Source organism: Vipera ursinii, assembly GCF_947247035.1.
Source record: "Vipera ursinii genome assembly, chromosome: 1".
In the NCBI taxonomy this organism is placed as follows: domain Eukaryota; kingdom Metazoa; phylum Chordata; class Lepidosauria; order Squamata; family Viperidae; genus Vipera; species Vipera ursinii.
In genome coordinates this window covers 69,485,756-69,510,705 of record NC_139512.1, presented here as the reverse complement: position 1 = coordinate 69,510,705, position 24,950 = coordinate 69,485,756, and the positions used below count along the sequence as shown (strand labels likewise).

Below are 24,950 nucleotides of genomic sequence, written 5' to 3'. Positions count from 1 at the left end.
ACTGTTGCATAATCATTTGCAACTGCACCTAATCTTCACTGAAGTGTATAAAATATCAAGTATACAAAATAAGCATGAAAACATCCATGTTAGCTGTATAATTTGTGCTTTAGAGTCTCAGATTTTAGTGCTCCACCATTTTATAAATCCTCAAATTGCTTTCTGTGGATTTACATGTCTTTGGCCTTCGAATCTCTTTATCAACATTCCCATAATGGCCTCAAGGGGTTGGCAAAAAGACAACCACCCTTGAAGCACAAACTGAGAGCTTCATGCATGCTCTCATTGCTTCACTCTGTGGCATTTAGTCATCTACAGCTGCTTTCAGCTTCTGCCATCATATAGCAAGAATTGATGTATACAGCTGAAAAGCTTCAGCAGAGCAGCTTTGGAGCACTCAAATGCCGCCAAATGGGAATGCTTGCCAGGAGAACAGATGAAGGCACCTAGGTTTAAAAATGAAATCATGCTGTGGAAAGAAAGGGACCTGCACAAGTTTGGAATGACTGGCATATTCATTCCTCTGTATTCTTTCTGCCTTGGATCCTTTCTTATTAGTTCTCTGAAACAATTAATTAGGAACCTTCATTCTAGCTATAATTTAGAAGATCCAGATTGCTTCAGAAAATCTACTGCAAGTGGCAGCTGAGTGCAGAGAAGGAGAAAGTCCCATTTATTTAAGGAGAAAATCTGGTGTACATAAGTCAATCACATGTTTTGGAAGTATTCCAAGGAGAGAGACTAAAGCTTGGAAATGAATGTGAAAGAATTAAAATACATTAAAGCAAGGGTGGGCAAGTTGATAAGATTTACTTTATGCTTTATTTTTTATAAGCTGCAAAAGCTAAAGGTAAAGGTTTCCCTGTTCAGCTGTGGCCAGTTCTAGGCATTGTACAACATTGTGCTGGCCTGCCCAACTCGCATGACTGCATTTCAGGAACTTGGCAACCTATTTGCATTTACAATGCCCTGCAATCATGTGATCACCATTTGCAATCATTACTTCTGGCTTGCCCAAAGAGTCAATGGGGAAGCCAACAGGAAGTTTGCATGAAGAGTGCTTGTTGCATTTGAGATCTATTCTCCCTTGCACTGAAGGATTTCCCCTCTCTTCCATGCACTTGTGAGTGGGTGGGGGTAATTCTCCTGTGTGCTGGAGAAACATACCTCATATCTGGCCAAAAATGTGAACAAACACCAACTTAATAACTGCAATTGGGGGAGCTAGATTATGATTGTTAAGTGAAGCAGTCATGTGGCATCTAGCTTAATGACTGCTTCACTCAACAGCCAAGATTCCAGGCCCAATTGTGGTTATAAATGGAGGACTATCTGTACACTAGATCATTGTGTTTATATACAAAAACTGAATCTTAATTTTACAGAAAATTAAAGTAACCAGCATGACTACCCAAAATCTTGTCAAAAGAAACCAATTAATAACCACATTCAACTGATGAGGAATACAAAGGGCAAGAACTATGTAATTAGCATATCATCAGATGTGGCAGACATCTTTAGTTTTTCCTGGCAATTTGAATTCCTATTACTAAATTATTGAGAGTCAGAACACCTTGGCAATCATGAGAGAATCTCTGAGTAATAATAGCATCAATATATAAAGTTTAACTTGCAAGGGTTAGCAAAGAAAAGAACTAAGTTTCAAACTCTTTATTAATTCCTCCTCTGAGGAGGTTCATTAAAGTTAAAACAAGGACACCTTTCACAAGGCCAGTATGATATTTCTGCTTTCCACAATTGGAATTACATTAAAAGTAGAGATCTAGCAATATGCTAATTTAATTGCTATCTTATTAAATTAGTAATTGCTTTTTAGTTTTCAACATAAAGTTGGGTATTCACCTAAACACATAAAAATCAATAATAAGTTTGGGGACTTCCGGTGGCTGCGCGGCGCCAGAGACAGCCTTCCCGGGCTGCCCGCGGCTCAACTGTGTGATTTTCGCCCGAAACAGCGCCGATCAGCTGTTCGGGCGAATTCGAAGCCCCCTCCTTGGGAGAAGAGGAGGGGGTGAGGACCCAGGTAGGGGTCGAGTTCTCCGGGGCCGCCTGAGCTTGGAGCTTGGGCGGCTGAAGGATTGAACTCCCCCGAAGCCTGGGTTGCTCCCAGCTGGCCAGCGTCTCTGCTCCGGACTTCTTGGAGCAGAGCCAGGCATCTGCGACCACCCCTGCCTGAAGAAAGGACTATGGATTAAAAGGAGCAGGCAGAGCAGTACAAGAGGGAAAGGTGAAGAGGATTATTTTATTCTACTCTCGAGCTTGATGGACCTTTTAAACTTTAAGTGAAAGTGCATCACAATTGAAAGTAAAAGATGGCGGCTAAACCTCCCCCTAAAACTCTTCGGAGTGGTGGATCTTCTCCGGTGCAACAATCATCATTACAGGCGTTGCACCCTCCTGATGTATTGACACCGAAGGACTTACGAGATGCTCTGGATAAACATGCCCAGGTAATTTTGGAATCAATGGGTGATAAATTTGCACAGATAGAGGAGAAATTGGAGAAATTGGAGGAGAGAATGGAAGAGAGGATGGAACAGAAGTTCAGCGTGATGAAGGTAGACATTTTGTCTTCAGTGCATAAAGTGGCGGAATGTGTGGATGATTTGGATGAAAAAGTGGATGATTTGACTCAAAAGAATGCCATATTAGAAGCAAAAGTATGGGAGAATGAAGATTTAAGAGACAAAATGGAAAGGGAATTAAGTCTTGCTCAATATTACCAGATGCAGTTTGCTGTTAGAATCAGAGGCTTAAAAGAGAATATTAAGGAAGACTTAAAGCAGCTGGTTTCTGAGGCTCTCGAAGTGGTATTGAAACAGCCTGCATCTGAAATAAGAGAAGCTATGGATAAAGTGTTCCGTGTGAATTCATGGATTGCTAGACAGAGAAAGTTGCCTAGAGATGTGGTGGTCTACTTTGCAAAAAGAGAAATTAGAGATGAAGTTATACAAGCTGCCTATGATGCTAAAGTTATGATTGCTGATCAAGAAGTCTTGGTTTTAAAAGAAATTCCTCCAAAGATTTTAAGGAGAAGGAAAGACTTTACATTTCTTGTGCAAGAGCTCAAGCAACGAGATATAAGGTTCAGATGGGAGATTCCAGATGGGTTGATGGTGATGCATGAAGGTAAAAGATACCGGCTGATTACTGTGAAGCAAGCGCGTGATTTCTACAATAACGTTTTAAAAGCAACCCCATTAACACTTCTGGAAGCTGCAAAGGGATCTGGAGAAGGAGAACATCAAGAGGTTGAAGTAGAGGAAAATGGTGCTGGAGGAGATCAAGCTATAACTTCTTTGGATGATCCTAGAGAGCAGAGGGTAACGCGTGCTGCTTTGAAACGAGCAAAGAAAATAAAAGAACAAGACCAGCAAAAGTCTTTGGAATCTCCACAACGTACTTACAGCCAAGCAGTGGGAGGAGCACGGCCTAAAGAAGATAGTCCTATCAAAGCAGTGCTCCAAGAGCTTTGGGAGGATATGCATGGCAACTAAATTTTTAACTTGGAACGTTAATGGACTAAATTCACCACAGAAGAGGAAGAAAGTTTTTCAATATTTAAAACAATTCAAGATAGATGTTATATGCTTGCAAGAAACGCATATTAGAGTCTTGGATCAAAAGTATTTAGTGAACTCAAGGTTGGGTACGCAATTTGTTGCTTCTGCAATGAATAAGAAAAATGGAGTGGTTGTATATGTTAAAAGTGCCTTAACAGCAGACTTAATTGAAGCAGATAAGCATGGAAGATACGTTATGATAGAGCTGCTGCTAGAAGGTAAAAAGACGCTTTTAGTTGGATTATATGCACCTAATCAACAACAAGCTGACTTTTTTAGTTTACTTCACACAAAGCTTACCCAGTTGGATTATAAATCTTTTATTTTTATGGGGGATTGGAATGGTGTTTTGGATGTACAGATGGACAAGGCTGGAGCTTTTAAGCGCATTCCAAGTCATGCTAGACTGCCTAAATCTTTTTTTGAAATGAAGGATGACTTGGAACTGCGAGATATTTGGCGTGAGAGACATCTGCAGGAAAAGGACTATACTTTTTATTCTGATAGACATCAATCTTTTTCGAGGATTGATTTTATTTTGTTGACTAATGATTTTTTTTTGAGGACTAAAAAGGTGAAGATTTGCGCAAGAACTATCTCTGATCATAGTCCAGTTTGGTTAGAGATTGATAAGGAGAAAAGGGACAGGCGCTCGTGGCGCGTAAATGAGAACTTGTTTAGAATTCAGAGAAATGTGGAAGAATGTAAACAGCGGATGAAGGATTTTTTTGAAATTAATATGAACAAGGGTACCTCTATGGATATGGTTTGGGATGCTAGCAAGGCCTACATGAGAGGGGTGTTGATATATATGAATAATAAACATAGACGTGCTGTGGAAGCTAAAAGGAAAGAACTGGAGAATGAAATAAAGGAAAAAGAAAAGGCTTTGATTTTGAACTCAGAGGATGTGAAGATTAAGGAGGCTATTAAATTGTTAAGAGGACAATTTGATAAATTAATGGCTGACCAAGTGGCAACCAATCTGCGGTTTGCCAGGCATAATACTTTTTGCAACGCTAATAAACCAGGTAGATGGTTAGCTTATAGATTGAGGAAAAAACAAAGGGCTTCTAATATTGATAAGATTGAGCATAAAGGAAGGGTTGTGTTTCAACAGGACCTTATCAAGGACGCATTTGTGGATTTTTATTCTAAACTATATGCTAAGGAGAAAATTAATGAAAAAGACATTGATATATATTTGGAGAATGCTAGCATCCCGGTTCTTACGCAAGTACAAAAAGAGGGGATTAATCAATTGATTACAGAAGAAGAAATTTTTACAGCAATTAAGGAACTGAAGGTGGATAAAGCACCAGGTACGGATGGTTTGACTGCGGCCTATTACAAAAATTTGCAATTAGAGATGATAAAACCGTTAAAGGAACTGTTCCAGACAATCCAGAGGGGGGGAAAGGTGCCACCGTCTTGGAGAACAGCTTTTATTTCCTTGATTCTGAAGGAAGACCAAGATGCTACTCAAGTTAAAAATTACAGACCGATATCGCTTTTAAATACAGATTACAAGATATTTGCTAAGGTTTTGGCTAATAGACTGATGAGGGTTCTGCAACAGGTGATTCATGGGGACCAAATGGGGTTTATTAGTGGTAGGCAAATGAAAAATAATGTGAGGCATATAGTTGATGTGTTAGAGTTTTTGGAAAGGAACAACCAGATCTCTGCGGCGCTAATTTTTTTAGATGCTGAAAAAGCTTTTGATCAATTGAATTGGCAATTTTTGTTGAAAGTTTTAGACAAAATGGATTTTGGGGAAAAATTTTTGCAACCGATTAGGGCATTATATCAAAAACAAACTGCCCGAATTATAGTTAATAATAGCCTGACAGAGGCATGTAATATTGAGAAGGGCACAAGGCAAGGGTGTCCGTTATCGCCCTTGTTATTTGTGTTAACATTAGAGATATTATTGGTTAAAATACGGAATTCGGAAAAAAATAAGGGGATACAAATTAGAGATCAGGATTATAGATTGAGAGCATTCGCAGATGATCTGGTTGTTACAGTGACCCAGCCAGAGAACTCTGTTGTGGACCTGATGGAGATAATAACACAATATGGGAAGGTTTCTGGATTTAAAGTTAATATACAGAAAACCAAAATTTTGGCCAGAAATATGACAGTTTCGCAAAAGGCTCTCTTAGAAGGATTAACTGGATTTGAGATTGTTAAAAGGGTTAAATATTTGGGGGTGCTTTTGTCGCCCTCTAATACAAAGTTATATAAAAATAATTATGAAAAACTATGGGGGAAAATTCAAAAAGAATTGGAGAGTTGGGAAAAATTGCAATTGTCTTTGTTGGGACGGATTGCAGCAGTGAAAATGAATGTCCTGCCTAAATTTTTATTTTTATTTCAAATGATACCTATTCTTAAGAAAGATTCTAATTTGGAGGAATGGCAGCGAGGTATCAATAAATTTGTGTGGGCAGGGAAAAAGCCACGAGTTAAACTTAAGATTATGCAGGATACTCGTGAGAGAGGTGGCCTTAAAATGCCTAACTTTAAACTATATTATGAAGCTGCTGCATTAGTAGGAATAAGTGATTGGATTAATTTGACACAAGAGAGATTATTAAATCTTGAGGGCCATGATTTGTTGTTTGGCTGGCATGCATATTTGTTGTATGACAAGAAGGTAGACAATGTGTTTAGAGTGCATATTTTAAGACAGGCATTGTTGAGAGTTTGGAAGAAGTATAGACATAAGCTAGATTGCAAGATACCACTGTGGGCAATTCCAAAACACGCAATAGAAAATATACATGCTGGTTTCAAACATGATGTGACTACGTACAAGGAGATCCTAAGTTTGGAAAGAAATGTCTGGTGTTTGAAATCATATAGCCTCTTGCGAGAAGAGAAGGTTGTTCAAAACTGGTTTCAATATACTCAGTTACGGGCCAGGTGGAAAGAAGATCAGAAAACTGGTTTTACAATGACTGATGAAAATTTGATAAAGCAAATTAGAAATCAGGGTCCAGCACATATTAAACGGATATATCTTGCATTGATAGAGATTGACTCAGAAACAGAGCTTGTTAAGGATTGTATGATAAAATGGGCCCAAAACATCCAGGAAGTTATCACAATGGACACGTGGGAAAAGATTTGGGTGAGGAACGTAAAATTTACACAAGCTCAAAATCTAAGAGAGAATTTTTACAAAATGTTTTACAGATGGCATTTAGATCCTAAAAAGCTTGCAAGTATGTATCCGAATTATCAGCCTAAATGTTGGAGGTGTGGTGATGAAGATGCAACATATTTTCACATATGGTGGACTTGTAAAAAGGTTAAGGCTTTTTGGATAAAAGTCTGGTGGAACATGCAGAAGATTTTTAAACAGAGGATAAAGTTTTGTCCGCAACTTTTTTTGTTGGGAATAATTACAGATGCCACAGTTGTGGACACCAAGCTGATGTTGAATTTAATTACGGCAGCAAGACTTTTGATAGGTCAGTATTGGAAGAAAGAGGAACTGCCGACCATAGAAGAGTGGACTTTAAAGGTTTCCGACCTGGCAGAGATGGCGAAGATTTCGGCCTATTTGAAAGATCACTCGCAAGAACGCTATATTATGGAATGGAGAAAATGGATTGAGTTTATCCAGAACAAGTATAGGTTTAAGATGTTTTATGTAGCATTTGAATAAGTCTTCTTTCTTTTTATTCTTTTTTTTATTTTAGTTTCTTTATATATATTTAATATTACTAAGGCTTGTTTTATCCTATATAAGCTAGAGAGTGATGGATTTTAGAGTTTATAGTTGTTAGTATATGATTGTTTATGATTGCTTTTTATATATATACCTTGTATTTAGCTCTGGGAAGTCGGGGGGGAGGGGGGAGGGGGGAGAGGTAGGGGGGGAGAAGGGAGGGGGAGGGGGGTTTTAAAGAAAAATTGTATGTTAAAACTTTTCAATAAAAAAAATCAATAATAAGTTTATGTATTAATATAAGGATTCAAATTATGACATCTTGCAAAGAGATGATAAGAGAAAGCAAGGAAATGAGAAAGCAGTTCATCTTTCATTGAGATATTGCACGGTTCTATTGGACAAAGTAGACTGATCCAGCAACTAATATATTAGGACCATGATCAGTCTTAACATGATAGAGAGATTTCATGTGTATTCTCTCAACTGAGATCTGAGTTGGAATAGTTGAGTGGTAAAGCAAATACTGTGCTTACAGCTTGGATAATCTGCAGACACATTTGGTTTTTAATCAAACATTTTTTAAAAGTGTTTCTAGCATATTTTTTTAAAAAAAATATTCCTAGGTTCTAGAAAAAATAAAAGAAAGAACTTGTTTTCCCATTTGTAGCATCCTATCATTACTTATGTGCCTTAGCTTTCTGCCAATTGTTGGAGAGAATGGACAAAAGATTGCCCATTCCTGTTCCACAGCAATTATGCCTCTTCAGAAAGTACAGACCATAGCTGCTCAAGGTTGGCAAGTTCTCCCAAGTTTGCTGGGGAATTTCAGAAGTTGAAGTTCACACAACTTAAAGTTGCCAAGTTTGAGGAACACTACCCTGGACAGTGACCAAATAGAGCATGACCACTGTCAGCAAGAAATCTGAGATGGACTTCAATATATTGTCAAGTCCATTTCATATTTTCTGCTAAACTTACAGGAAATGAGAATTGAAGCTATCTCTTTGAACAAGCTGGCCTGGCCTGATGGGACGGGGTTGGATTTTATAAATGGATTTTAACTGTTAATCTGTATTAATTTATTACGGGCACTGTTTAATTACTTTTTAATAATTTTTAATTTTTGTATCTGGTTTTTATGTATTGCCCTGTTCACCACCCTGAGTCCTTCGGGAGAAGGGCGGTATACAAAATAAATAAATAAATAAATAAATAAAAAAACAAACAAACAAACAAACAAATAAAAAATAAATAAATAAATAAATAAATATAGGGACGCGGTGGCTCAGTGGGTTAGGACGCTGAGCTTGTCAATCAGAAGGTCGGCAGTTTGGCGGGTCGAATCCCGAGTGCCGCATAGCAGAGTGAGCGCCTGTTACTCGTCCCAGCTTCTGCCAAGCTAGCAGTTCGAAAGCACGTAAAAATGCAAGTAGAAAAATAGGGACCACTACGGTGGGAAGGTAACAGCGTTCCGTGTGCCTTTGGTGTCTAGTCATGCCGGCCACATGACCACGGAGACATTCTCGGACAAGCACTGGCTCTTTGGCTTTGAAACGGAGATGAGCACCGGCCCGTAGAGTCAGAAACGACTAGCACGCATGTGCGGGGGAACCTTTACCTTTTTTACCTTATATGACATATATGAACAGGAATGAGATGCCTCCCCAAATTCCATGTGATTCAAGCAATGACAGAACTTCACTACTTCATGGAACAATGGTAATGGTTGACAGAATTCCAATTCTTTTATTCCCCTTAAGTACCAACTCAACGTTAAGCTCAGGTGATTCATACAATGGGCTAAAAGTGAAGTAATAGACGTTGAACTGTTCCATGGCAGACTGAAAATGGAATGTCCTTTGTGTTTGCTTAATGTCCCTTTCTGTGAACAGCTCCCTGAATTTAATGAATTAATTGGCATATCAGAGAAGATGACAGTCTCTCCTCCTTGCACTATCTCAAGTTCCGGAGTTATGGTTTCATTGTTATAGGATGATACTTGAAGCCTTAAAATTACAGTCTGGAATTCTATTACCTGGAATCTAGATTGCAAATAGCAATCCAATTTTCAGACTTGAATAGGCCTCTCAACATTGCTAAAAAGGGAGCACAATGAAATGCTCGTCTGCACAAATATTGCATACATGCATGAATTGATGCCAGTTTAGGCATAATTGCTGTGTTAAACAGAAATTTTATATTAGCATAATAGAATAATAGAGTTGGAAGGGACCTTGGAGGTCTTCTAGTCCAACCTACTGCTCAAGTAGGAGACCCAATATCATTTCATATAAATGGTTTTCCAGTCTCTTCTTAAAAACCTCTAGTGATGAAGCACCCACAACTTCTGAAGGCAAGGTGTCCCACTGTTTAATTATACTAACCATCAGGAAATTTCTCCTTAGTTCTAGGCTGGTTCTCTCTTTCGTTAGCATCCATTCATTGCTTCTTATTCTGCTTTCAGGTGCTTAATTTAGAGAATAGGTTAACCCTGTCTTCTTTGTGGCAGCTCCTTAGATACTGGCACACTGCTATCATGTCATCCCTAGTCCTACTTTTCATTAAACTAGACATGCCCAATTCTTGCAATTGTTCATATGTTTTAGCCTCCAGTCCTCTAATCATCTTTGTTGTTGTTCTTCTCTGCACTCTTTCCAGAGTTTCAACATCTTTTTTATATTGTGATGACCGAAACCAGATGCAATGTTCCGGGTGTGGTCTCACCAAGGCATTATTAAATGGTACTGATACTTCACCTGTTCTTGATTCTATCCTTCTGTTAATGTGGCCTAGGATTATGTTGGCTTTTTTGGCAGCTGCAGTATAATGCTGGCTCATATTTAAATGGTTGTCCACTAGGACTCCAAGATTTTTTTTCCAGTTAGTACTATTGAGCCAGGTACTACTTATTCTATACCCATGCATTTGGTTTTTCTTGCCTAAAAGTAGAACTTCACTTTTCTCTACTTCTATCTTATTTTAGAACTTTGCAGGGTTTGGACAAGGGGAGGAGCCTCTTTACAGTAGCCATGTAATTCTAGGAAAAAGGCAGCTTCAGTCCTGAGTTACACACTAGAGCTGCCTTTGCACATCCAGGTGTTCACAAGTACCTCCTCTGAACAGAAATTGAAAGCACAGTACTGCATAGTTGGGAAGATTGTAATCAAATAATTTCTCTGCCAGTTCTGTTTTCTATCAAGAGTACTGTTACTGAGAACTCAAGCCCCTGTTTTCCATTTTTTTAAAATGTATAGCCTGGAATAGTATCAAAGAGTTCTTCAAATTTTCAGTAAGAAAAATATTTTCTAATAGACTCTAATAAGGAAAGATGTGGACCAGCTCTAAAACTTACTCTGTTTGCTTACTAATATCCCAGCATTCACCAAATTCAAAAATACAGTCTGGAAATGGGCACTGCTAGGGCCAAAATGGTAAAACAATCAACAAGGTGCAGTTATGTCTGCCTCTGTGTCCTATAGTCATCCTTAAGTATCAAACTGACAATGTGCCATAGATGTAAAATACTAAAATAAGAGAAAATTGCTTGTTTCTATGTTTTAAGCAGTGCAGATTCCCAAACCCTTGCTAAATTAGTGCAGGTCGGTCAGTGACCCAGAGCTGCTTCTCTCTTGCTCCATCTTTTAATGAATAAATAAAATGGGAACAATGGCCATCTTACTTTAAATGCCGAACTGCTTCATCTGCAGAAAGCCGAACTTATACAATTCACACGGACACGATGGGCAAATATTGTGAGCTTTTTTTCCCCACCCTATGCCCTGCCCCGACCTGAACTTTCTTTTACTCTCATTTCTCGGCTAGAAGAAAAGTGTGGGAAAAGAAAGAATGGAGAGAAAGTTGCCTCAAATATACTTCTTTTTCTCTTTAGAATGCATTCCACCCCATTTCCCATTAGAACAGAGCAAACCTGCATTTAAAGCGATAACGAGGAGATTTTTCTGTGGCCCCCTAATTCTAGCACTGGATGCATCCTGCATTCTGTACTTAGCATCTTCTAGCGTACCTGGAAACAACACAGCTCTTGTTTCTGCCAACTAGGACATTTGCTATGAGGCTGCTGATGGAGTAGATCAGTCCTGGTGAATACAATAAGAGTTCTCTGCTGGGAAGCTGCTCCAGGGACCTTGTAGGGGCTGGGCTTCTCTCAGTTCCGAGAGCCTGCAACAGTTCACCCCAGTGGGCTGAGACAGCCAAGCAGCAGCAACAGTAGGAGGTGAGGTGAGCTATCTGCCTACTGCGTGGGTTTCTTGCCAGGGGACCTGATTAGTGAGAGCCTGCAGCTGGAGCATCATGTGGAGAAGACTGATCAATAGCCAGCTCATCCCTGCTTTGAAACTGCCAAGGGAAATACACACACACACACACACACACACACACACACACACTTTCAGTTGATCTACAGAGAGAAAACAAGCAGCAAATAGTACAAGTTATGTGCCATCACTATATATGAGTGTTTTCTATATCATTTCACTTCGTGATGGCTTTATACTAAAGATCAGAGAGCGGAAAAAAGAAAAACACCATTGAGCCACCCACAGAAAATTTGCAGGTATGAATTAACTACCACACATATTTAATTGATCATCCCACACTTTTAGAACATACCACATACCACTGGGTGTCATTAAACTTTGTGTCTCTGTATGCATATATATAAGGTAAAGGTAAAGGTTCCCTCGCACATGCGTGCTAGTCGTTTCCGACTCTAGGGGCCGGTGCTCATCTCCATTTCAAAGCCGAAGACCCAGCGCTTGTCCGAGGACGTCTCCATGGTCATGTGGCCAGCATGACTGGACGCCAAAGGCGCACAGAACGCTGTTACCTTCCCACCGTAGTGGTCCCTATTTTTCTACTTGCATTTTTTACGTGCTTTCGAACTGCTAGGTTGGCAGAAGCTGGGACGAGTAACAGGCGCTCACTCTGCTACGCGGCACTCAGGATTCGACCCTCCAAACTGCCGACCTTCTGATCGACAAGCTCAGCGTCCTAACCCACTGAGCCGCCGCGTCCCTTGTTGCATATATATAAAGATGGGCAATATATAAAGATGCAAATTGGGATTATTCTCTCCTCCTCCTCCTTCCCACAAAGATAAAGCAGCTTACCCGTCCTCGGGCTCTGTTTTTTCGTTTTGGAATATCTTCTTCTATCTCTTCCTCTTCGTTCACTTCATCTGCATTCTCATCATTTTCCAAAACCCGCTGGAGTTGAAATAATAAACAATAATTAAAAACAAATCCCAGTGCAACGGAAGGCCTTTTTAGCAGAATTTAGCAAAGAAAATATATCACAGAAAGAGAGACCTGGGAGAAGCCACTTAGGTCATTAAATCCAACCTCCTATTTTGCTGGGACACAAATTAAGTCACTCCTACAGTAATAGATGAACCCACCCGATGAAGGGACACTTGCCACTTTTCTAGGAGATTGGTTAGGCTCTCAAATTGCTTTTAATGTTACAGAAACCATTTGGACATTCAGCTGAAATCTGCCTTTCTATACCTGAAATCTATTAAATTTAACTTAAACCCATTCATGGCCCCTACTTTATCATACATCCACTGTTGTCAAGGATAAACAGTCCCTGTTCCTTCAACCTCTCTAGATAAGATTTGATTTCTGGTCCCCTGATCAAACTTAATTGCTTTTCCCGAAATCTGATTCAGTTTGTCTGAATCCTTCTTGAAGTGGAGCCCATAAGGGGGTACAGAATTTGAGGCCAAGCTCACACATTTTATATCTGGCAAAAGAGATTTGAGAAAGTGATAACTTTACAATTCAAGAGGCATCTACAGAATACTTTTACGTCTAAATCAGATTTCCAAGTGGGATATAAAGTAGTTTGACTTAGTTGTCTTGTTGGATAACTTATACTGGAAACTGGATGTACAAGAGAAAATTTAGCTTTATTCTATAGGGGCATTGTGGTGGAGTGATGGCGCTGTTGTTACACTGCTAACTGCCAGCAGTTCGATCCTGACTGGCTCAAGGTTGACTTAGCCTTCCATCCTTCTGAGGTTGGTAAAATGAGGACCCAGAATTGTTGGGGGCAATAGGCTGACTCAGTAAATTGCTTGGAGAGGACTCTAAAGCATTGTGAAGCGGTATATAAATCTTAAGTGCTATTGCTGTTGCACTGTAGTTCTGTTCATTCCTTTTGACTTTTCGACAGTTTTTAATACTATTAATCTAGATTTTCTCTCTCTCTCTCTCTCTCTCTCTCTCTCTCTCTCTCTCTCTCTCTCTCTCTCTCTCTCTCTCTCTCTCTGTGTGTGTGTGTGTGTGTGTGTGTGTGTGTGTGTAAAAAGGTTCCAGTCTTTGCTGTCAAACCACCACCAGAAGGTAAGGTTAGGAAACTATTGCTCAACGCCTAGGCCACTGATTTTTTCGGTACCACAGATGTGTCAACATATACATGAAACTCTTGGAGGTATCACCCAGCACATTAGAGTAGATACTATTAACATGCTGGGAACCCACACAATGATATTATTCCTTACCATCCAAGTCCTCCAAAATGTTTACTAGGTTTGAATGCCTAATTTCAAGAGGATGAGTAAAGAGTACAGGATTAACTTCGGGCAAAGATAGAGGTATTGTTGGTTAATAGGTAAACTGCCATTGAGATCACAGTTCAGATTGTTCTAGATAAGAATATTAATCTGCTAAAAAAAACAGGTCCCCGATGCAGGAATGCTATTTTGTCCTTGGATGACACTGGATTCTCAAGAAGTTGAGTTACACAACCACAGTTAGAATACCAGCTATTAACAGTTCTAATGGCTTAGGAACAACTCATCTTGACTACTGCATTTTACTTAGGGCTGTCCTTAGAAACTCTCTTAAAGCCTTCATTGTCTGCCTTTAAAAAATCTGAAAAAAACATCTCTTTAGCCAAGCTTTTAACACGCAATGACATTACTAGGCATTTTCATTTCTTTATTTTCATTTTTTTATTTTGTAATTGTTTTGTTTGAGTGTGTAATTTCTGTTTTAAATGGTAAACCACCTTAAATATCCCATGTGAATGAGAAGAGTATAAATCAAGCATATTTAATTAAGTATTCCTCCTAGAAATAGTGATATTATTTTATTGCCAATATGATTTGATTATATCAGGGATGCACACTTTTTCTCTTTTGTTGGTCATTAAGTACAATGCTAACATGTGTGTTCTAAAAAGTATTTGGGGAGGACAAAAATAAATTGGTAAATTCTTTGAAGTATAATTAAAGTCAATTAATATAATTACTCCTCATGGGTTTAATCATTTTTCTTTGCTGCATTTTCCATACTAGATGCTACAGCAAAATGGATGAATGAATGATGAATAAAGCTTGTTGGCAATTTTTGAAGTGTCACCTGCAGCTGTGTTCAGTGCTTCTGAGGACCTCATGCAGTCTTAGGACCTCAAGCTGCCAGCGTCAATTTCCCATCGTCCTGTGCGCTCCCACAGGGAGGGCCTCCTCAGGGTACCGCCGGTCAAGGATTGCCGACAGGCAATCCCCAGGGGGAGGGCATTCTCTGTGGGCGCGCCTGCCCTATGGAATCAACTGCCAACGGAACTCCGGACTGCCCCCGACCTTCATTCATTTCGCCGGGACCTAAAAACCTGGCTCTTTGAGCTATCTGGTCTGGACTGAGGGGTTTAATGTTTTTAAATTGTGATTTTAACTTTTTGGGGCTAGACTTAATTTAATTTAATTTTAATTTTATATTGTATTGTTTTTAAATTTTGCCTTGTAAACCGCCCTGAGTCCTTTGGGAGTAGGGTGGTATATAAACCAAATAATTAATAAATAAATAGATAAATAAATAAATAAATAAATAAATAAATAAATAAATAAATAAATAAGTTGTGTGGGGGTTTTTTGTCCCAGATGGAGGAAGGATGCTTTAGAAAGGCTAATTTGGAAATAAAAAGGCATCAGAGCAACAGCTAAATAAGGTTGTAAAGAAGTTGTAAGCTGACAATAGCAACCTCCATGTTCTAAATACATTTCTTCCACTTCCCATCCAGAAGAAATTTGTTTTTACAAGTGCTTATTGCTAACATGAATATTGATCTCCAAAATGACACTTGCAGTTCCCATCACTTTTTATGCAATGGTTTTGCAAAATTCTGAACTATTTATTTATTCAATCTGTCTGGACTCCAAGCAATCTTCTTACAGGCAACACATACAATCTGGAAATAATGATTAATTAGCCTACTTACATATGCACATACTATCTCCTACAGTTTATGAACTGAAAAAGTGAGATTACCTGGATCTCTTGTAGAGTATCTTCTTCTTTAGTATCTATCTTTTTTTCAAGCCCTTCTCCACGCAACAAAGCTTCCAGTGTGGTCCCTTCTGATGTGAAGCCATCTTTCTTCAGAGGCAGGTCAACTTCTGACAAATCAAACAACAATGACTACTATTACTTCCTTAGAGTAAGCAACCAGAACAATGGATAGAATAGTCATATAGTTTTCAGTTTATTCACAAGAAAGAGCAAATGTCTTTAAACACTGAGTGATACAATTATTGTTTTGACATGTTGATATATACAAAACTCAAATTTGAACTCCATGAACTAGACTTGCTGGTAACATATAGCCATCTTACCAATACTGATTTTTTAAAAAGAAACATTAATGTAAATATTTGTCTAGTTGATAATTTGAAGAGAGCTTTTATGTGAAAACAGCTCTTAGCTGTTGTGGCATCTCTAGTCTACAAATGAAACAGCTCAACCTGGTTAGTGGTTGGAGGTGAAAGCTCCAGAAATACTAAGAGACATACACTATATTCAAAAGTTGAAAAAGATTCTGGGAAATGGCAGTGACAAACCACTTTGATTATTGCTAACAAGAAAATTGAGTGATCATGGCCATGAAGTCCCAAGAAATTGAGCTCATCACAAAGAGACTTTTCTTTTAAATTGCCCAACAGTGAAAAATAAACCTTCCCTTTTGACATGCAGCCTAGATGTTCAGAAGATCCCATCACCTTTCTTTTACAGACCATCTCTTACCCAAATAATACCCAGATGCATCACCTAATCAGACTTACCCTTGAGACCTTGAAATCCTGCTTGCACACCAAATAAATACCACTCTGGGAATCAATTTTAAACAGTTCCTTGAGTTGAATGGCTCTCTTGTGCAAAACATTTATGTGCAGCTGCAAGAACTAAATAAGCCCATCTGCTATCTATCCAAATTTTGCAACAACAAAAAATGTACATGTGACAGCATGCAGAAAAATTCCTGATTCCTGTTTCAAATGCCTGCACACACTAGCATAGTCCAGTGAAAGTAACCATCAACTATGGTGGTGGTGGTGGTGATGCATTCTTCTATTTCAGGGGTGTCAAACTGCCGGCCCACGGGGCGGTTGCATCATACAGAGGCCACGCCCACCCCAGCTCCAGCAATGCAAAAAAAGGTGTGATACGTCGCAACATGTCACGTGATTCGGCGAGTTTGACACCCATGTTCCAGTCAGTTTAAAGTACCATAATTGAGAGTTTTTAATTGGGGTTTTATATTTTTTAGGGATTAAATTTAATTCTTTTTAATTGTTTTTAATTTTTGTATTAATGTTTTAATTACCCTGTAAACTGCCCTGAGTCCTTCGGGAAAGGGCGGTATATAAATCCAATAAAATAAATAAATAAATAAATAAATAAATAAATAAATAAATAAATAAATAAATAAATAAATAAATAAGTAAGTAAGTAAGTAAGTAAGTAAGTAAGTAAGTAAGTAAGTAAGTAAATAAATAAATAAATAAATAAATAAATAATTGGGATAAAATTCAACAGCCTGCATCTGGATTCCAATTGCGCAAAGAACTTTTCTCTCCCCATGCCTCCACTTCATGCTTCCCAAAAACCACTCTGGAGAGTCACAATGTTTTGCAAGTAGAGTTTGAGGACATTGGTGGGCTTCTGTCAGTGGGAAGGAGTTAACTGGATCAAAAAAAAGGCCTCCTTTGAGTCAGGCTTAAATTCTGTTAACTTTACAGACCCCAAAATGGTATCTTCTTCCAAGATATACTTTCATGTCCCAGTCTAGCTTTCAACCCTGGTAATTCCCACAGATGTCCCACCTAATTATTGACTAACCCAGGCGCAACTTAGCTACTTGAGCCCAGACTCAATTGGGCAAGTGCCACAACCTGAGTTAAAGCAGATAATGGGATGCCATCTTTTATGGCCAAGCACCAATTTGTATTTGTATGTTAGTAACGTATCATTAAGGGTTACCAATTTTCCACTCAAATATTGGTGTATTAAAACAAACAAATCTGTTTCAATGTATTTTATAGCTATTAAGCTAATCTCACTCTGCTCTGAGAACAGATATCTGATCACATTCCAAGAAATAAAAGAAATGCTGTTTCACACACATTGTCATTAGAATCCTGGATCCTTCCTGCCAAAATCCAGAGCATACCGGTAAATAACTTTTCCTGTTCTCTCCCCCAGGGTCAAGGGTGAAAGAAAAAAAAAGAATAGATCCCTCCTACAAACAGTATTGTTTTGGAAAAAAGGAGTGTAACATTTCAGCATCCTAAAAACTTCCCCTTTTATTGTTTTGTTACAAATATAGAATTAGGGGAGAGAAGTTTACATTCATTTTTTATTGTGCAGGAGGAGCTGCTTGTTTGACTGATGTCTTTTTTTCTCTATACTTTGCCCATACCATAAAAAGTTTCTTCTCTTCTTCATCTGTTTTTGTTAATACAGTCTAAACTGGCAAAAGACAAAAGATCAACAACCAACCTCTGTTTCTGTATGACTGGTGAAAAGTTAAAATGGACACAGATCAGTGCCAAACACTGTAGATGACAGCTTCTAGGCTTCAGAGAGTTAGGATCAGGCCCCAACCCTGCCTAAGTCATCTTCAAAAGGGTGCCCCACACCTGAGGAAGACAAGGACTCCATGGAGGACTGGTAATAGCCAACATCTCTCAAACGAATATGTCATGACAATAGACTAATATCCATTTGAAGCAATTATTACACCTTTATAATTTTCTATATAAGGCATATAACTTTATAAAATTTTACGGCATAAGAAAAGAATACATCCAATATAGCTCTTTCTTTCTTTTTGTCAGAAGTGGTTGGCCACTGACTGTTTTCCAGGGATGAGAAAGGGTGATTCGGGGTCACCCAACTGACTCCATGTCTAAGGCAGAACTACTATATACAGTCTCCCAATTTCAAGCCTAATGCCTTAACAACTACACCCAACTGGCTCTCAGAGAAACGCTTTACACAATGCGCACATAAATAGTTTGTCCCTTGGATTCCTTGGACCAGTTTATTTTCATAAGCTCTATGCTGCAGCTGATTCTGATAGATACCATTTAACATGGCAGACCTCTTACAATTTTTTTAAAAAATTGAAATGCATGAAATGCCTGGCACATCAGAGATCTACTGCTGGGCGAATGTAACCACGCAGCTCATTAACAAAACAAGGCAGAATGTGCCTTAAAGGGCAACTGAGTGGCTCAATGAGCAATTACATCTCATGTCAGTTCCAAATTAGAATCTATCAGCATCACAAGAGTATGAAATACCAGCTCCATTTCTGCTTCCCATTCTTCCCATTTTTATTTTATGGAAAGTATTTATGGCATTTATTCAAAACAACTAAAGTCAGAAAGACAATCATGAGGTATGCCAGGGGAAGGGGAAAAAACAGATTAAGCTTGCTCTGCTGGGAAATACAGAGGGAAAGGGGTGGGGGGAGAGAGAGAGAGAGAGAGAGAGAGAGAGAGAGAGAGAGAGAGAGAGAGAGAGAGAGAGATTGTCTGCTAGCTGTCGAGTTTGCAAAAGATACCATCTTCTGGGATGTTGCTCTCTGCCAGCAGCTGGGAGGCCCCAAGGGAAATGGTGGTAGAGAATCCAGGCAAGCTGCATCCATCCATCATATTGTATTGCTCATTTCCACATCTCCAAGGCATAAATGCAACATTAGAATGCAAAGTAGGAGATAGAGTTTTAGAAGTGGGGGATGGGGGGGGGAGAATGTAGTATGAACATTCTTCATTGAGTAGTTGATACTTTAGATAAATGATGATGTCCTATCGGCATAATACTGTGGAGTCTTTTTGTTTTAGCAGTATGCAAACTCCATCTATATAGGGATTTTATTGACTTTTATTAGCTTCAAAAGCTCCTAAAATGAACCAAACAGACTCCACACTGTCTTGTAACGCTCATTCAATGCATTTGTCTCCCAGTGTTAACCAAGCTTGACTTCATCCAAACTTGCCACTCTGCAGTTATTCTTGGGACATGACATGTTCTACCGGTCTCCTGCCCACAAATAATAATATTGTCCTCTGCTTATCTTGTGTGAGCAACAATGTTTTTGCTTTGATCTAGGAGAGCAATTCTCTAGTTAATGACATCTTAATCAACTGTCTACAGCAGATGAAACTCAATTTCATTGAGGGCCACATCAGCATTACGGTTGCCCTCGGGGTGTGTGTGGCCAGGGTGGGCGTGGCCTAGTGGGTGGGCGTGGCTAGAGTGGGTGTGGCCTACTGGGTGGGCATGGCCAGCTCTAAATTGTTTGCATCAAGAGTGCCTATGGGGGCCTGGGCAGGAGTGGGACAGATCTGAGGGTCTCTGGCAGAAGGAGATGGGATTGGGGCAAGTGGCAAGGCATGGTCCACTGGAGGAGCCTCACTGTTCCTCTCAGGCCATGTGGGGGGGGGCTGGACAGTGGCATGGAGGTCAAATGCCCAGCCCAGCCCTCAAGCACCCGCAGCACTAAGCCCAGCCCCACTTCCCCAAGGGGGCACCCAGCTGCACTTACCTCCTCCTCAAGGCTGCTGCTGCTGTGCTTGCTCTCCTTAGCCAGGCTGCTCATGATGGGTATGAGGGCAAAGTCAAGAGGGAGGCCCACTCCCTCTCCATGTGAGGAGACCTGGCTTTGTATCCAAAGCTTCCTTAGCAATAGGATTGGAGAACCCCCAGGATAGGCCAGGAGGAGGGGGCAAGGGGATGGTGAAAGGGCAGCAGGGAATGACTAAGGCAGGACTTCCCTCAGACCCTCCCTCCCTCTCCTTCCTTCCTTCCTTCCTTCCTTCCTTCCTTCCTTCCTTCCTTCCTTCCTTCCTTCCTTCCTTCCTGTGGTGGGAAAATATCTAAGATGAGGGAGAGAGAAAAACAGGCAAGAAACGCAGCTGGGAAAGTGTCATCCTTCATGAGGAATGAAGAAATGCACCATTGCCTGGAAGTGGCCAGCACATGGCCCTCGCCTACTTCACATATCTGGCTTGGTAGGCTCTGGGGGAGGGGATGCCATGAGCAGCATGAGAGTCGATGTTACCTGCGCAATGCTGCCCAGCCCCCAGCCTGCCCAGTTTTGGCAGGCAGCAGGGTGCTCTCCTCACAGTGCTAGAGGCTGAGCTGGGTGGCATGAATCTGAAGAGAAGCTCAATGCTGCCCAGCCCCTAGCCTGCCCGAAGTAGGCAGGGCCATGTGCTGGCCACTTCCAGGCAATGGTGCATTTCTTCATTCCTCACAAAGGGTGATACCTCCCCAGCACGGGTCCAGTGGGTGGGGCCGATGTGGCAGGGGCTGGTCCCTCACTGTTTCCAGACGGCCTTGTGGAGCTAAGACTGAATGCATTTCAGCATAGATGGCCACCACAAAATTGTACATTGGGTCCCGGCCGGCCTGGGCCAGGGCCAAGGCAGCGGGGGCCATTTCCTCACAGTTTCCAGGATGGGTTCGCGGGCCACATGAAACGGCCGGATCTGGCCCCCGGGCTTGTGTTTGACACGTCTGGTCTACAGCTATATTGTGCTCATTTTTTAATATTCCAGAAAAGAAGGGGCCTAAGTTTTTTTGTGGGTTTTTTTTCACAAAAAAGCCAGGTAGTATCATAAGATGAAAGAAAGCAAGACAGAGTTCACAACTTTACAGTTCCATACTACTCTAGCATTAGAAATTACAGCAAAAAGCAGATGGCCTTTAATCTTCTAACTAATTCTGAGTTTGATCTAAAGAAGCTCTACTGCTCACATTATTTCCCTGCCTTCTTGTCACCTTCATTTTTCAAGCCTCCACTTTTTAAAGACTCTTGATTCTCCTTCAAGGGCCTCTTTCCAAAGGTTAGTAAAAAAAATAAAGTCTGCAAGTTTTATCACACTCTTAGAGAAAACTGGTAGATCTTTTATAAAATGAACAATGTTCAAGCATAGTTAAAAGCAACCTAATTTTGCCCTTATTGTCCTTATAGATCTTTTTACTATAGAATGATTATTCAAATAAGAAGTTTTTGCAATTTTGGATGTTATCGAAATAAATAAGATTTAGCAATGAGAGAATCTATACAAGGAAGGATTGTTATCCATCTGAAACTCTACTTACCCACTGCATATTATGGATGGAAGGAAAAAAGACATAAGTGTTTCTGTTTCAGATATAAATGATGAGAGATCTCTTTCCAGTTTTGTATTCATTATGAGTTTCATAAATTCTACTTATTAAGAAAAAGACCAAATAATGTATAAAACTACAAAACCACAAAATACACAAGGGAGAATTATCCAGACAAAGTAAATGGTAATCTCTACGCAATATCAGATTAAAGTAACTTTGGTTTTTAAGGCCTCAATTTAAAAAATGCAGTCTTTGAAAGAGACAAACTGGGTATTTAACAAGGACCTATAGCATTCATATCTAAGGAAGACCAAATCAGCCACAAATCCCCATGAAGATGTGTTCACTAACAAAAGATTGCCTCAATATGGCATGTGAAAATGGCTCTAGAAGTAAGGAAATGTTTCAAGAGATGTTATACCATATACTTATGTGAACAGCCACTATAATCAAAGTTTCCAGTCCTTTTATCAAGTCACAAACCACCATTAAAAATCACTGTCAAAACTTCTAATCACAGATTCCTGCATCCGTATCCCTCCCCTCCTATTAAGAGCTCTTAAGCTTAAAAATTAAATTAAAATGAAATCAAATGAAATGACAAGATCACCACTTCACTACATCTACTAAATAAAGAATGTGAAAGTCCTTGCTTTTGTTTTATACCAAAAGGTGTATAAGTTATAACACTCATAATTAGGTAAGACACGAGCGATATTCTTGGAATCCAATCCATAATATTCAAGCAAAAGCTAAACAGTCACTTTAGATAAATCTGTAAAAAGATGAGACTCCCTTCCTGTATTGCACATTTCAGCCTGACATGGAATAGATCAGGGCTTTTCAACCAGTGGTACAGGTACCACCTGTGGTACATTGGCATCTGGCAAGTGGTACGCGACTATCCTAGAAAAGTGGTAGCAGGGGAGGGGAATGAGCTGAACTGGTGGCAGCACTGCACAAGCCTGAGCGAAAGATAACTGGAGCTGCAGGGCTGTCAGGGCTCAGTGGAAGTGCCAGGATCAGCGCCAGGCTCCAGCTGGATCTCGGCACTGATCCTGGCGCTTCTGCTGAGCCCAGAAGAAACACTGATCAGCTGGAATGTTGCAGCATCTCCAGGGTCTTGTGATTTACATTCAGATGGTTGGCAACTGATTCATATTTATGATGGTCACAGTGTCCCAGGGTCATGTGAAGTGACCAAAACCTGCTGCAACCACCCAGCAGACGGGGGAGGGATAAAAACCAAACACCCCCCACCCCACCCCCACTGCCAATCCTCAACAGAAATGCTCACAACAATGAAAACCTTGGACAAGAGGAAGAGCGCCGCTGGATGGGCAGGCAGGTGTCTTGCTCAGCTGTAGCTTGGGGGGCACTTTTTTCAGTGCCATTGTAACTTCGAACAGTTACTAAGCGAACTGTTGTAAGTTGAGGACTACCTGTACTTCATCACTTTTTTCCTCTTTTTTGGGGGGTCATCAGATTTTTGACACCTTGCTAGACGACTGGTGGTACTCGGACGTTGCCATATCCTAAAAGTGGTACAATGGGTGAAAAGGTTGAAAAGCCCTGGAATAGAGCATAGAATAACAGAGTTGGGAGGGACCTTGGAGGTCTTCTAATCCAAACTCTGTAGCCAGCAGGCCTAATATCATAATCACTCACACACCTAAGTCACCATCTGAATGGATTGCTGCAACTCACTCTTTCTGGAGCTGCCCTTGAAGAGTAGTTGGAAACTTCACCTGGTGCAAAATATGGCAGCCTAGGCAGTTATATGTATTAGTCATTTGACATACGTGACACCATTGTCTGCCAGTATGCTTCTGGGTGCAATGTAAAGTGTTGGTGCCATGTTAAAAACTTTATAACTCGGAACAAGATTATTTACAAGGTTGTCTGTCCCCAGTAGTATCTATCCCATTAGATCCAACAGGGGAGCATGGTCCAGGTCCCATGAGAGAGAAGGTGTCATCAGAAACCTGGAGAAGAACTTTTTCTGCTATGACACTTGCCCTCTGAAATTAGACATCACCCTGACCCTGCTAGCTTTGAATGCAATAAAACCTTAGGTTTGCCATCCAATCTGGGGCCCTGATAGCACAGGTAAACTCATGTCCTAGGTTGTTTGTGGGTGCATAATATAGTACTTCTCATCTGCTATTTTAATGTCATTTTGATTATTTTAAATTCTGATGGTTTTATTCTGTTTTAACTGTGACCTGCCCAGAATCATATATATGAGATTGGTGGCCTATAATTTACTAAATAAACGCATTATTTTCAGTTCCCTATATCAAGCAGCTGGATCTGCCAGTTTCCATTTTAATTTTCCACAATGCCCGCAAAGATATCATGTTGGATTCTACAGGACATTACAGGAAATATATTTTTTCTCATATTTGTATGCTAGCAGGCCACATAATAATATATACTACATGAAACCATCCACAATAGGAAATATTAAAATATACACAACATATGCTAAAACATGCATGTAAAAATACAGCATGAACATCACTTCTGCATTATTAAAAGAATAATTAACCTGAGCAAAACTATCCTACAATAATTACAGTATACCTGATAATGTAACCTAGCCTAATAGCAAGCTGACAGTCAACCACCACATATCCTCTAGGACAGGGGTCTTCAAACTTGGCCCTTTTATGACTTATGGACTTCAACTCCCAGAATTCCTCAGCCAGGCACACTGAGGAATTCTGGGATTGAAGTCCACAAGTCATAATAGGGCCAAGTTTGAAGACCCCTGCTCTAGGATAACTTGGATTTTACTGCTTCCCAAATATGTCATTGTAGCAACATCTTTTAGCCCTCTTGAAGAGGAATGGGACAACTCGCTGAAGCCAATTCACCCCAGTTGACTCGCCATGGGACAACTCACTGCGGAACAATTCAACGTGGGATAAGAGAGGAACAAGTAGAATTGCTGTTCAACCCAGCCTCAAGGACTTCTAACTTGAGAAGGTTCAAACCTTAAGCAAGACAAGGCCTGCTGCAATTCACTTATCCTTCTCTTGAGTTATCCTGCATTGAATTGTCTCGTGGTGAGGCCAGGTGAGTCAGCCAGGACAAGATGGCTGGGCTGAGTTGTCCTAGGCCAAGGGTAGGCAACCTTGGCTCTTTTATGACTCATGGACTTCAACTCCCAGAATTCCTGAGCCAGGAAATGTTATTCCTTGAAATGTTATTTTGGCAAAAAACAGTCTCAAACCTGGAGTCAGCCCCATA

At 40.1% G+C, this 24,950-nt stretch overlaps 1 protein-coding gene across 5 annotated transcripts in view; it reads right to left on the bottom strand.

Annotated features, from left to right (window-relative positions):
- DPF3 (double PHD fingers 3) overlaps window positions 1-24,950 on the bottom strand; it is a 243,983-nt gene that overhangs the window by 70,898 nt on the left and 148,135 nt on the right. For all 5 annotated transcript variants that reach the window (XR_014490960.1, XR_014490961.1, XR_014490962.1 and 2 more), the window contains exons 4-5: window positions 15,561-15,688; window positions 12,399-12,494 (exon numbers count right to left, since the gene is read on the bottom strand). Coding sequence is in view for 1 of the 5 variants with exons in the window: in XM_083350564.1 (XP_083206690.1) it covers window positions 12,399-12,494; window positions 15,561-15,688 (224 nt within the window). In the remaining 4 variants the exon portion in view is untranslated. The remainder of the gene's footprint in view (window positions 1-12,398; window positions 12,495-15,560; window positions 15,689-24,950) is intronic.